The sequence below is a fragment of the Carassius gibelio genome, chromosome A6, assembly GCF_023724105.1.
Source record: "Carassius gibelio isolate Cgi1373 ecotype wild population from Czech Republic chromosome A6, carGib1.2-hapl.c, whole genome shotgun sequence".
Classification (NCBI taxonomy): Eukaryota; Metazoa; Chordata; class Actinopteri; order Cypriniformes; family Cyprinidae; genus Carassius; species Carassius gibelio.
In genome coordinates this window covers 23,936,047-23,948,754 of record NC_068376.1, presented here as the reverse complement: position 1 = coordinate 23,948,754, position 12,708 = coordinate 23,936,047, and the positions used below count along the sequence as shown (strand labels likewise).

General features: G+C 37.0%; 1 protein-coding gene across 2 annotated transcripts in view; it reads right to left on the bottom strand.

Moving 5' to 3' along the window:
• LOC128015813 (SLIT-ROBO Rho GTPase-activating protein 3) overlaps window positions 1-12,708 on the bottom strand; it is a 73,728-nt gene that overhangs the window by 13,653 nt on the left and 47,367 nt on the right. The window contains exons 7-14 of one of the 2 annotated variants that reach the window (XM_052599994.1): window positions 10,162-10,383; window positions 9,205-9,306; window positions 6,935-7,132; window positions 6,302-6,386; window positions 3,921-3,948; window positions 2,344-2,446; window positions 783-843; window positions 217-294 (exon numbers count right to left, since the gene is read on the bottom strand). In XM_052599994.1, coding sequence (XP_052455954.1) covers window positions 217-294; window positions 783-843; window positions 2,344-2,446; window positions 3,921-3,948; window positions 6,302-6,386; window positions 6,935-7,132; window positions 9,205-9,306; window positions 10,162-10,383 — 877 coding nt within the window. Of the gene's footprint in view, window positions 1-216; window positions 295-782; window positions 844-1,778; window positions 1,810-2,343; window positions 2,447-3,920; window positions 3,949-6,301; window positions 6,387-6,934; window positions 7,133-9,204; window positions 9,307-10,161; window positions 10,384-12,708 lie in introns of both variants that reach the window. The other variant, XM_052599995.1, reaches the window with a different exon arrangement.

The following is a 12,708-nucleotide window of genomic DNA, read 5'->3' as shown; positions in this document are numbered from 1 at the left end:
ATATCAAAACCAGGCAGATGATTGTTTGTGTCTGCAAACATGAGCTAAATGTTGAATCAATTTGTTTCACAGGAAAGCTTTTGTCAATCGAAATCCTGCTACCAAACTTGATTTTCTTATATTGTTTACACCGATGTGCGGAAGTATTCACAGTTTGTAAAGTACATAAAGCAAAATAACTGAAAAATAATGACAGTTCATCTCTAGAGGCCTAACCTCTTTCAAATGAATTTTTTATATCGTTGACTTCCACCTGAGATCCAGGAACTCGGAATATGCCTTGTTGTTGCAGCCCTGGCACAGGAAAATACAAAGAAACATGAGTCAAAAACTTGTCATGATATTGCATTCAAAGAAAGAATAGATGAGGTTCCTGTTAACAATATTTGAGCAAGCAGAGAGAATATAATTCATAGCATTATTATTTTCTTCCTTGAAATCTATAAAAATGTATAGTCTCCAGCGGAATAATAAATCAGCAAACCACTGAATACTTAGCAGCCAAACTGATGTCATTCTCTAAATTCACTAACTTCAGCTTCACCCTGACAGATGGTCTTTATATGGAACTATTTCCAAAGTATCACGGGATCACTAAAACTTACAACACATGTGTCCTTATTCTAATTAGCATCTGTGTCTCACTCTGGTTGAGAATGTTAAGCACTCTCTGAGTGATAAAGGGATGTGTTGTTTTGGAGAGCTCTCTAATGGTTTCCAGTAGCTCCAGAGTCAGCATGTTTTTCTGCAATTAATTAGTGACCTTTCCTTGAACTGCTCACCATATAGATTAATGTAACGTATACAGCTCTCCACCACCAGAGGAATGGGTTGACCAGAATCCTGAAAGACAATAATAATCACAAAATGGCATCAGTTTTAAAGCTGTGGCTGTGATTTAAAGGGATAGTAAAAAAAAATGAATTTATTTATTTTATTTTTTACAAAATTGGACATAAACAACTTTCATTGTAAGAACAAAAACAATAACATTTTTTTATACAAGTTTGGAACATCACAAGGGTTGAATAAATGATTCCTTTTAAAGGTGCACCTGCTCATTTTCCCTGATTAAAATGTAAACAAAAAGCACTAAAAGTGGCATAAAATTATAAAATAGTATGCAATCATGTTTAATATTATATACACTCCTAACAAACCTGTTATATGTAACGTGGAGCTGAGATCACATGACCAGCTAAAAACGACCTGCTTTATCACTATAATCTATGGTATTGGACATGTTTTCTCATGGAATATGAATTCATAGAATCAAAACGGCTTTTTCTAGACTACTGCTATGCTGGAGTTTTACTTCATGTGAGTAAACATTATTTTAAAACTGTTTTAACACATTTGTGTATCATTAGATGCCAATTTAAAGATGGTTTAGTTATGAATCTACACAGACATTAGATGCATTTTTTTTTTAAACAGGAAAAATTGCTTGGAGCACCTTTAAATAGGTAAAATACTTTCTAAATGCTTTAAAAATAGGTAATATATACATAAAACTAAAAAATGAAAAAGTATTTTTTCATTGTTTTAGTAGAAAATAAAGCGAAGCATTAAGCATGTCTGTCCTCAAGGGCATAACACAATAGCAAAGGCTGCTAACAGCAACTCATCCGAAGGACGCTACAGAAAGCTCTTTAGAATTTCTCTATAGTGGAAACTGTTGTAGAAAGCAGCAATGACATGTCATTTGTCTAAGCAGATGTATTACAGCCTTATCTGAAAGGTAAAGACATTCCATGCCTGGCCCTATTCTACTGTACCTGATTGCGGGTACGAGCATTCCGTCTTCCCCTAAGACACAAAGCAGCGTAGAGCAGAGCAGAGGAGTGAAAGAGGTGAGAAAATAACAGTTAGAGAGGAAGGGAATGACAGAATCGCCATGGAGACGACAGTGTCGTCGTGGTGACAGGGTGGAACAGCATTAGGGCAGCTGCTGGGATGGCTTGAGATGCAGTAAAGGGAGGCATGTGAAGAACGTGGTACCCTTCGGCTAATTTTTTCTTCTATTTATATCTTTTTAAACTAAATACTTTAAATCTAAGTGGTAACTGACCACATAACTGTGTAAATTAAGCATTAAGGCAGTTCCTTAAAAACTAATGGGCCCTGCTGAGTCTGAATTTAGACAGGAGGGCATCAGCTGCCACCCTTATCATCTGCATCATCGCCAACTGGCGAAAGACCGGAAATTAACAGAAGCAAATAGAGGGTGTGAGCACATGAGTCAGTGAAAAAAAAAAAAAAAAAAAAAAAAAAAAAAGACGGAGCTTCAGCCTTCCCTCCAGCCCACCAGGGGGCGCTGTTAGCACCAAAGTCAGTGGGTACCTTAATGAAACTCTCCATATTGCCGTTAAACAGCTTATGGTTATAGATGGAACGAGGCCTTGGTTTCCGCAATTTCTGTGGTTTCGGGGGAAGGGTTGGGGGTCTGAGGAATGGAGATGGATAGATGGAACAAAAACACACACAAAACACCCTCTGAATGACATGTTATATCAAAAACCTTAAAACTTAAATAGCCAAACCCTTTCCCAACTATTCGACTCTTACTTATGTCTCAGCGGAGGAAACGGCTAATAATGAAGGGTTTAAATAAGCAACAGGCTTAAACTGTTGTTCTTTAAAAGATCGTAATTATATCCTAATGCTTTTGACCTCAAATTAACCAACAACAACTGCAGGCAGTTTTTATTCCCTATAGGAGCACTGAATCAGGTCCTTATGGAAACATTTGGCTTTGGAAACATAATTGCAGTTTTGACAGACCGGTAAATGCAATCAAAGTCCAACATGACATGTCTCTGTACATTGGTTGCAAACCTGAGGGCATAAGCTCAAGCTGTTGTTTATATTTGCTTATGTGATGATTCATTAACAGAGATGGATGTCAATGAAACTGAGAATATATGCATGCTTAAGTATAGATATTTTGCACTTTATTAATTGGACCTGAAACATAGTTCATGCAAGAATTTGAATGAAAATGCTTCTAGCTATGCAAGCATAATTTGATATGTCGGAGTACCAACATATGTGTTGGTCAAGCATTTGCAGCTGTATTTGTGGAGCAGTTTCATTCAATATTTTAAATAAAGGGCATATGATTATCAATGGCAACACTGGTAGATGTCATCCAACTGAGAGTTCAGAAGAAGTCTGCATTTGTTTACCATGAAGGCTCTATTCTCAGCATTCTCCAACTGTCAGAGGACATTCTGGATAACCCAGCATGAGTTGAGCCCCTGCCAGTGGCAGCTTGAGGACAGGTCCCCCTTTTGACTGCCATGCAATGTCACAAAAAGTTTTATTTATCCTTTCTTGCTTTTTCCCTGGCCTGTTATGTGTTTTATAAGTTGTTTAGCATCTGAACATGCAGAAAATAGACTAAAAAGAATGGTTAAATCTCTTTTTTGTCTAAAATGCCACAACAAAGATTTGTGATTGTGATCATTTTTTTTCTATTTAAAAAACAATAATCATAGATATGGATAATGAATAATGGATGTGGATGTTATAAAACAGACTTTAATGGCCCAATGGCTCAACAAGTGCAGTTTTCTTTAGAGACTATTTAATTAAACAACAATTGAAGTAAAAGAGTATATCTTCACTCTTTAAAATAAATAATAAATAGGTTTTAAAGGGGTGTTTTCATAACTATATACCACCTTAACAATGAAGTTTCCAAAAGAGATTTTCACAATGATGCCACAGAAACACCATTCAGTAAATAGTTCTGAAAAGAACATTTTTTCTTAGTATGAAGAACATTTAAATAATCTTACAAAATAGTTTTCCTCTGTAAAGAACCTTTTGTGCAATGCAAATGTTCCATGGTTCTTCACAGAACCACAGATGCCAGATAAAAACTTTATTTGTTTTTGAAAACGGGAATCTCTTACCTTGTAGTTCCACATTCGGCTCTTTCTCCTAAAAAAAAAAGAGTGGAAAGAGGGAGGAGTCAGAAATGTCATGATTAGCATGGTTTCATGCACTGGGTTCTAAAGCTGAAAGTGGCCAGCACTACTGAAGACGAGATGAATGGGTGAGCAGCCACACAGCGCTTGAGACAAAGAGAAGCACTGGTCACCGTAGAAACCTCGGAAAGGGCCCTGCAGGGTGTCAGACGGCCACAGAAGGGAACTAAAGGAGGCTAAATGAGTGAGTGTGTGTGTTTGTATTTGTGGGTATGAGGGTGTGTAATCGTGGGTGTGCATCAAGGGATTCAATTCACACTGGTGACACTGAGTGATGTCTGAGTCGCCTCATTAGGTTCTTTGTCCCAATGTCCAGTGCATTAAAAAGGGTTCCCTGGTATCTCCATGATACAAACAATGAAAAAATATAAATGCCCACAAACCAAAAAAAAAAAAAAAAACACACACACACACTTTTTCCAATAAGTAAAAGAAATACATATATACAGGAAAACATTTTTTTTTTCCAATTTTAACTTGTAAAACCTGACTACTTTAAAAAGTAAAAGCACACTTCTGCCCTAAAGCTTTTTAAAAAGTGTACAATACTTCATTATACTAAACTAATCCAATAAAAAAAATAACTTAATTCCATTGAAAAAGTGGGAAGAAATGACAAATAAATCCTCAAATTACACATCTCTGGAGCACCTGCCCATAATGCAGACCAAGTTTTTCCAATTCTGAATCACCATGTAATGAGGTGGAACCACTAATGTTTCTACATGTGTATTTAGAGATGTGAAGTGGGCCCTCAAATCATTTCATTTCACTAAATCTGCATATCAAATGGAGTGGTTCTCATGTGCCTCTGCTATGCCATTGAAAAATATTTCAAAAACTGAAAGGCTTTTGTCGTGGCAGCTGAAGAGTAAAAAAAAACACTTAGATAATTTCCAACCACGTTTCTGGATAGTTGTTTGGGAGGATCTGGTTTACACACAGAACATTTGCAAATTGAGAAAGTTTATTTTTCCACATCACTCATTTAAATAAGCATCAGCATTTAAGCCACCATGGCATCCACTGATAACATTAATGGAGAGAATTAGATGTGGCGAGCTAATTGACTTAATGGATTAAAGATCAACTAGGTGAATAATTTTAAAACATGGACAGTATCTGCAGCAACCATACGTGACAGACTCATGTATATGCACTAACGCACACACCTTGAGGCTAGCCTCAAGAGTCTGGTTTTACTCAGCCAATGAGGTGAATGTAATTGAGTACACAGTCTGGTGAGGTGATGAGGGCAGGGCTGGTCAGCGATCATATACGTGGATGGAGGGACTCAGCTGGGGTGTCCCACAGTGTGCCATCATTAGATTATGAGCTGCTGCACAGGCAGCTGCCCAAATACCCCTGCTGGTGCCACTAGCTGATTGATTGGGCGTAAACTGCCCGTAACCGAAGTGACAAGAGACCTTATGGGAGATGTGGCCATGAACACAGGGCCTTTATAATCATCTGACAACAAAAGGACTTCTACTTAAAGGAATATTCAAGGTAATTTTCAACTAGATGTCTAAGGACATCTGTGTCCCTCAGTTGTTAATAACAAGGAGGAAGAAACATGTTCACACTTAAAATTTTTTAATTCACTTAAAATAATTATTTATACCCCAAAACAGTTTCATAACTTGCCAGTCTTTAGATAACTTTCTTTAGGCATTTGCTTCAAAAAGTCTTTGACTGAAACGTGAGTATATTTGCCTGAAGAAAGTCTTTGGCATTATCTATTAATTCTACAAAATCTTAAGTGTGGAAATTTTATTAGCAGTATTAGCTGTGTCAATACAGTGCAGAAGTAACTGGGTCTATGTTTTAGCTAGTTGTGGTGTCAGTTGAAAGATTGGATAACTTTGCACAGAAGGGTTAGTAAGCAATCATACTTGCATTACGTTAACACATGACACTGACCATATTACAACATTGGTACAAATGAAGTTCTTGCACAAGATGCATTTTGAATCATCTGAAATCTTGCTGGAGATCATGTCCATCAGCTCTACACAAACTTGTGGAGTTCGTGGTAGTTCTGCCAGCTTCACAATTAGACGAGCAGACACAAAACAGAAGAGTGTTCACTAATGGTCTTAACCTTTTGGTCCTCACTTCTGTATATCGTGTCTAGTTAGTTTAGATATATTCATTTTGCAAACTTTTTGAGTTCACTGTGAAGCTAAAACTTTCAATTTTATATCCAACAGTGACCAAAGTTGGAATTAGATGCCAGAGGGTTAGCTGCAGCTGAGCATTTCCAGAGAGTAGAGAGAAACGTATTTAATAAACAGACAACTCACCTTCCCCCAGAGTCTGTTTCAGCAGGTCATGCTTGGCCTGCAGCTTAATGATGAGGTTACTGCCGTTCAGGTACTCCTTGAATTTCTGCGACACAGATGAAGGCGTCAGTGAGCTAATGATTTTAATAGGATGTGACTAAAACAGGGGAGTGATGTGTGCTCTGGGCAACAAAAAACTGATTTCGCTGTCCTTTGGACACCGCAAATTCAATCTGTTCCAATAGGAGGATTTAATTTCTGTCTCATTGGTGAGGCATGGGTCTTGTCACGAAGGCTTTGCAAATCCATGTGTGATGACTGAGTTTGGACAGATAGATAGGACAGGCCAAGTAGACTTTTATATCAGTCTTTGCAAAGACGATGTTGATGAGAACCATGTTTTAAAAGATCTACTGATAGTCCAGAGATCCTGAAGACCTGGACTTCATCTTTATCTTAAAGTATTATAAATGGAAGATATCAGGGTTTGCCATATTACGTCCAAAATAACCAATAATTTGGAGTGTCAATCAAATAAAACTGAATTAAATCCACATGCCGATTACTCACAATTAATTGCATATACCACTATATGTCATATGAAATCATCCATAATTGTGGTCCCAGTGTTTATGGCCTGAGAAGACAACTCACAGTGAAGTAGAAGACTTCTGTCTCCTGTTGATTGGAGCGTCTCTTAGCAATGTTTAACTTGCTCATGTAACTCTCGGAAGCCACGGATTTGATGGACTCCGTGGACCGGCTGTGCTGGAAGGCATCGGATACATCAAAGTCCTCCACTGTCAGCATGTCTTGTAAAGTCTGCATGGTGGCATCCAGGGTCTTGCGCACCTAATTAAACATAGCAGGGACTCAGTAAGGTGAAAGAGAGATGAGCAGGAGCTTAGGGAAGATAAGATACATAAGATAAGATAAGATAAGTCTGGGGTCAGTAAAATTGAAAGAACTTTTATTCAGTGAAGATACATTAAATTGATCACATTTTAAAGGCAATTATGACTGTTTAAAGTACAAAGGAAGATATAAATCCACATTGTGAGATGCAACTCACTTTTTAATTCCTGAGGTGGAAACTGGCTTTCGTAATTATATTACATATTTCTGTTGTATATATACAAAATATTGTTATAGTATAAACATATCTATTTTCTAACACACACACAAAACTGTTGGCAAAATTGATATGTCTCATATCATATACTGTTAGCAGAAAAAAAAAAAAAAAAGAAATACTTGCCCGACAAAACCAAAAAATCTTTATTATTAAACCCTGGAATATATTATGGGCACTTTTACAATACACATTCATGCCTCTGTGATATAGTCAAACCCACAATATGAGCTTAAGAATACTTATTAAACTTTAAAATAAAAGTATGTGTATAGTACACTAGTTCAGAAAACAAATCACTGGAAGAAAAAAAAGTGCAAAATGAGCTTTATATTTGTCTGCACTTGCATCTTTGTGTCACTATGATACATATACAGCAACAGTCTTAAATGTGTTGCTGCTTACTTGAATGTTTATGCAGGTAGAGCAATAAAGCAAAGATCTAAACCTATTTTGAAGACAACCAATACATCCAAACCACAAGTGACATTTGCATATATACTGTAGTGCTGTATGCAGCTCTAAAACTTCCTAAACATCTCTACATTTGACTCTGGGACCAAAGATCACTCACACCAATGTATGAAATGAAGGATCGTCTGAATGCTGTAGTGAATGGTGTGTGAATTGGCCACAGGCCCTCACAGATTAATGTGGCATATTTCCTATATGACATAAAATCATCAATTACTAGCTGGTTATGAGACACAAAGTGATAAGGGCAAGATGAAATCATCAATACACACAGACAGGAGTTATTACAAAGTCCATTAGCACCTGCATACAATTAGTTGGTTGGTAATGCGGCTAAGTTGAGCTTGGTTCTCCCAATACAAAGAATTACCCCCTCTGAAGACCAAACATGGAGAAAACCATTCCATCCCAAAAGAAACACACATGATAACATAACAGATGAGCATGCTAAAAATACACTCTCAATTCTCAGGAAAGATGGACTAAATTGCAATGAGTTTGAGTGCTAGTCTCAAGTATTCTCTAGAGTGCTTTAAAAATGGTAAAAATAAAATATGTGAGTAAAGCCGAGGGCTCTTTGAGTCCTAAAGACTCGTGTGAGAGAGGCAGTTGGGCTCTCTGCAGAGTGATGACTCACACTAAAGAAGCTGATGAATCTTTACACTGAGCAGGTGTTAATAAAACTGAACAGTTGGCAAAGCATGTGGTTGCAACAGCGGGATCTATAGAGCATACAGATCTGATGTTAAAATCAACAGGACTTTTCTAAACCCTGCTTTTAAAAGCCTTGTTTTTTTATCTTCAGAATAAAGGTGAAATCACCTTTGCCATTGTTACACACATTTTTACGAGCAAATTCCAGTCATTACAATAAGAATCCATGCAATCAGGAATTTAGTGTGTGTGAGAAGGATTTCCCGACACAGATTTCGCAACGGTTTTTAGGTTGGTCATACAAATTTGCTGCAATTACGACCAAAACCCCCTTTTTATTGTGCACACAAAATTTCACAAAAAATTGATTAACGTGACATGAACTGTATAATCAAGACAATTTAAGACAATAAATACCTTAACGTAACTTTGTTTCTCAGCACACTGATAAAGACCAGCACACTCAGACTTTTTAGAAATAAGATAAAACCAGCCAATCAGATTGAAACTAGGGATTATTTTAGTATGCATTATAAATCAAAGTCAGAGAATGGTCTTTGGATGTGGCGTCTGAGGCTGAGACTAAATAATTATTACTGAGAGGTGGTTACCATGATAATGTCCTTGATAAAATGTTACATGTAGTAACTGTGATCATTCTTACCTCCTCATTCTCAATCTTGAGCGTGGCCAAGCGGGACTGCAGCTGGTGGTAACGCATCAGAAGTTCAGTCTGGACGGGCTGCTGAGCGCTCACCTGGCACACCTGAGATGCACAAAAACAAAACAAGTTTATCTCTGTCATAATCATTGTTGGGGAAAGTTACTTTCAAAAGTAAGGAATTGCCATATTGTGTTCATTACTTATATATAGGTTTATGTAAACTAATGCATTACGTAAGTTTTGTGTTCATTTTCATCACCTGAGCTGGATTTGCTTATTTATTTTTAACAACAAAAATCCCAAAAGTTATATTCTTGGCAACTGTAAAGGCCTCAGCCTGAAGGAAGTGCCTCTGCACCTCATTCCCATTTTTTCTTAACACAGGAACGAGAGAGATGCCACTGAATAAAGGGAATACAAAGTAACTTGCAGTTATTTATATGAAAGAAGTAACTCAGATATTTTCTTGTAAATGTCAAAGCAATTAATTACTTTACTAGTTACTTGGAAAAAGTAATCTAATTACACAACTCGCGTTACTTGTAATATGTTACCCCCAATGCTAATCAGGATTTTTTATTTTTTTAATCTCAACATCGCTGAGATTTTCAGTAAACATTTAGTACTGTCATTGTTTCCAACTCATGTCTCTCCAAACCCAATAATGACTTAAAGTTTGTCTGTTTTATACACAAAGTTAATGTATAACTTGCAATAAGTGATATGGACCACTTAAATAGAAATTTTACTGTATTTTTTTTTGGATTACATTTAATTATATTTAAAACCAGGATACCAGTGACCAGGATAATCTTTAAAAAATTAACTTTTGTGTTCCACATGAGAAAGTCATACAGTTTGGAGTGACTTGAGGGTGAGTAAATAATAACAGAATTTCATTTCTGGTTGAACTGTTCCATTAATAAGATATTATTAGGTAACTTATAGGCTTCATACCTCATCTCCCATGTGCGGCAGAAACTCAAAGCGCATGGGTGGGCAAAAGACCTGATTGTACATGTCCATGATTTTGTGCTTGTCACTGCGAGGGTCCAGGTTGTCCACAGCGTTCTCAATGATGTCCAGACCCTCATGGCGAGAGGTCTCCAGGTTATACTCAGCAGACAGATATGTCCTTAATGTGCGTGCCAAGCTAGCATGATATCCGAGGTCACAGCACTGTGGGAAGAAGAAAAATTAAGGATGAGAGACAAAATATCTCACAGCAAACCTGAATGACATTTAGATGAATACCAATCCAATCTTTCTTCCTGCAAAGTCAGTATAAATTTGTCAAGATGTTTCCATGGTGATGCCTATTTTTATCAGTCATGAGATTTCACATTTCACTCTAACAGGACAAAAAGTAAGCCAGGTAGCATCTCCTATGTCCCCCTGGATTTTAGTGTCATTAAAATGACATGATCTAAATGAGTGAATTTCATCCTGTGGTGAATCGAGATCGTCAGTATCTATAATTAGAAGAACAGGCACAGAGGGATGTCCTAGCTAATTAGTTTAAAAGTGCAACAAATGTGCGACTAACCTCTTTTAGCAATGTGGAGCAAGTTTAAATTAGCTTGAGGGAAACTTTAAACCTCTGTGAGTGATTGTGATTAGGCAGTTATCGCTCTATTGGACTGTAAATCCATATATTATGCTTTAAAGGGTTTGAGTGCAAGCACTAGAAATTTAGAGCCTGTGGGACAATTTATTTAACATTACTAAGCCACAGGAGAGGAGGTGCACATTGGTGAAAATGTAGCAAAGTAATATCACCAAGTTTAGATTCTGTATTTATACATTCTTGGCCCAATAACCACACTGGTTTAAATTCTCAGCATTTTCTGATAATCGTAGATCATTAGAATAAGATCCATACTAATTGAAGTTATTTAATGTGTCTGTTAGTAATACTGAAACCACTATTTGCCATAAGACAAATTCAATCTAAAGCATAAAACCACTGCTTAACCTCTACTGTGTAATGGGGTTAGCAAGAGTTGCCATGAGCAAATTGTTTACCTTCGGTTCCCTGTCAGTCTCTCTGGAAAAAAAAAAAATATGACATACCTGCTCTACTTCTGACCCTGCACTCTAAAAGTAAAAGGTACTGTATGCCTATGTCACATCTGGAGACATATCTAACGTGTCTATCTAACTGTTTTTAACTGTATAGGGTTGTAGATTTGGAAATGACCAAAATGGGATGTTCAAAAGAGAAAACAAAACAAAACAAAACACGAACAGAACTGTGGTGAGTGGTGCAGGTGTCGCTCATTATCAATTACTCCACCAGCTTCGTTCCGTTCCGATGGCTCTCGACCCCGCCCACTCATCACAAGAACCAAACATATCAAAAGCACTAAACAAACAAAGAAACACATACAATTTCTTTCTTCTGTTGTACACAAAAGGAGACTTTTTTGGGTCCAACGAAAGTCAGTAGGGTTTAGTGTAGTTTTGGACCCAATGTCTTAAAATATATTCTCTGTGTTCACCAAAGAAACAATATGATGACAGGGTGATGATAAATGATAACAGAACACATTTGGTTTGAACTATTCCTTTAAACAGAGTAAATGTAAAGCCCTCCCAGTTTCTTTGAAGCATCAGTACTATGGGTTGTGGCACTTCTGATTTTTTGGAACAGCTTTCTGGTACAAGGTAACTTGGCATATTACTGTAATTCACCATGGCAGACCACAAGTACCACATGAATTTCAATATACCCAATGGTGGGTGTGGGAGTTTTTGTGAGTTTTGGTTGGGTGGTTTCTACCGATTAGTGGTTTATAGGTAAACCTATGTCAACAACCTAAATGAGAGCCCTTCGAAGAGTTCTTCCAACTTAAACCTCTTAACTGTCTTAGGGATTTACATTTCTATAAAATAAACAGTATAGAAAAGTATAGAAAAAGCCTAAAGGTTTATTGTATGCTAACTTTTCCTAACAAAATGGTTCCTACAAAGATTTACAAACAGTATGTGACTGTAATGGTTTGCATAGAACAATAAATATTGGCTTAAAAGTTATCTATAATAGCTTATGTTTCCTCTTTGCTTTTTTGCTGTTATCAGGAAGTACCAGTGTGGTTTTATGTTTTCTTAAATTGCTTCATGATATCAGGGCATACTGATGGACAGCAATGTGACACTCTTTGCATCTCTCAGCAGAAATCACTGAGGTTCGGTTTATCTACAGTGTAGGTGCAAATGCTAACATGACAGAGACAGCAAAGACGAGCCAGCCGGGGAAATATTTCAGTATACTTTACATCAGTCTCAGCTGATTTTTGATAGGATGATACCAATGCGACCGACAGCCTGTTGCTGTATATGCAACAATATTTGGTAAATTAACTGCATTAAAAGGGTTTATGTGCAATTAAGCTAGTAATTCTGACAAAAATCATTCTGGTTTGGCAGAATAACAGTTTTAATCTTCTTTTGTGTAGCCGAATGAAGCGGCAAAACAGATTAGAAGGTTACAGTAATGGTGAT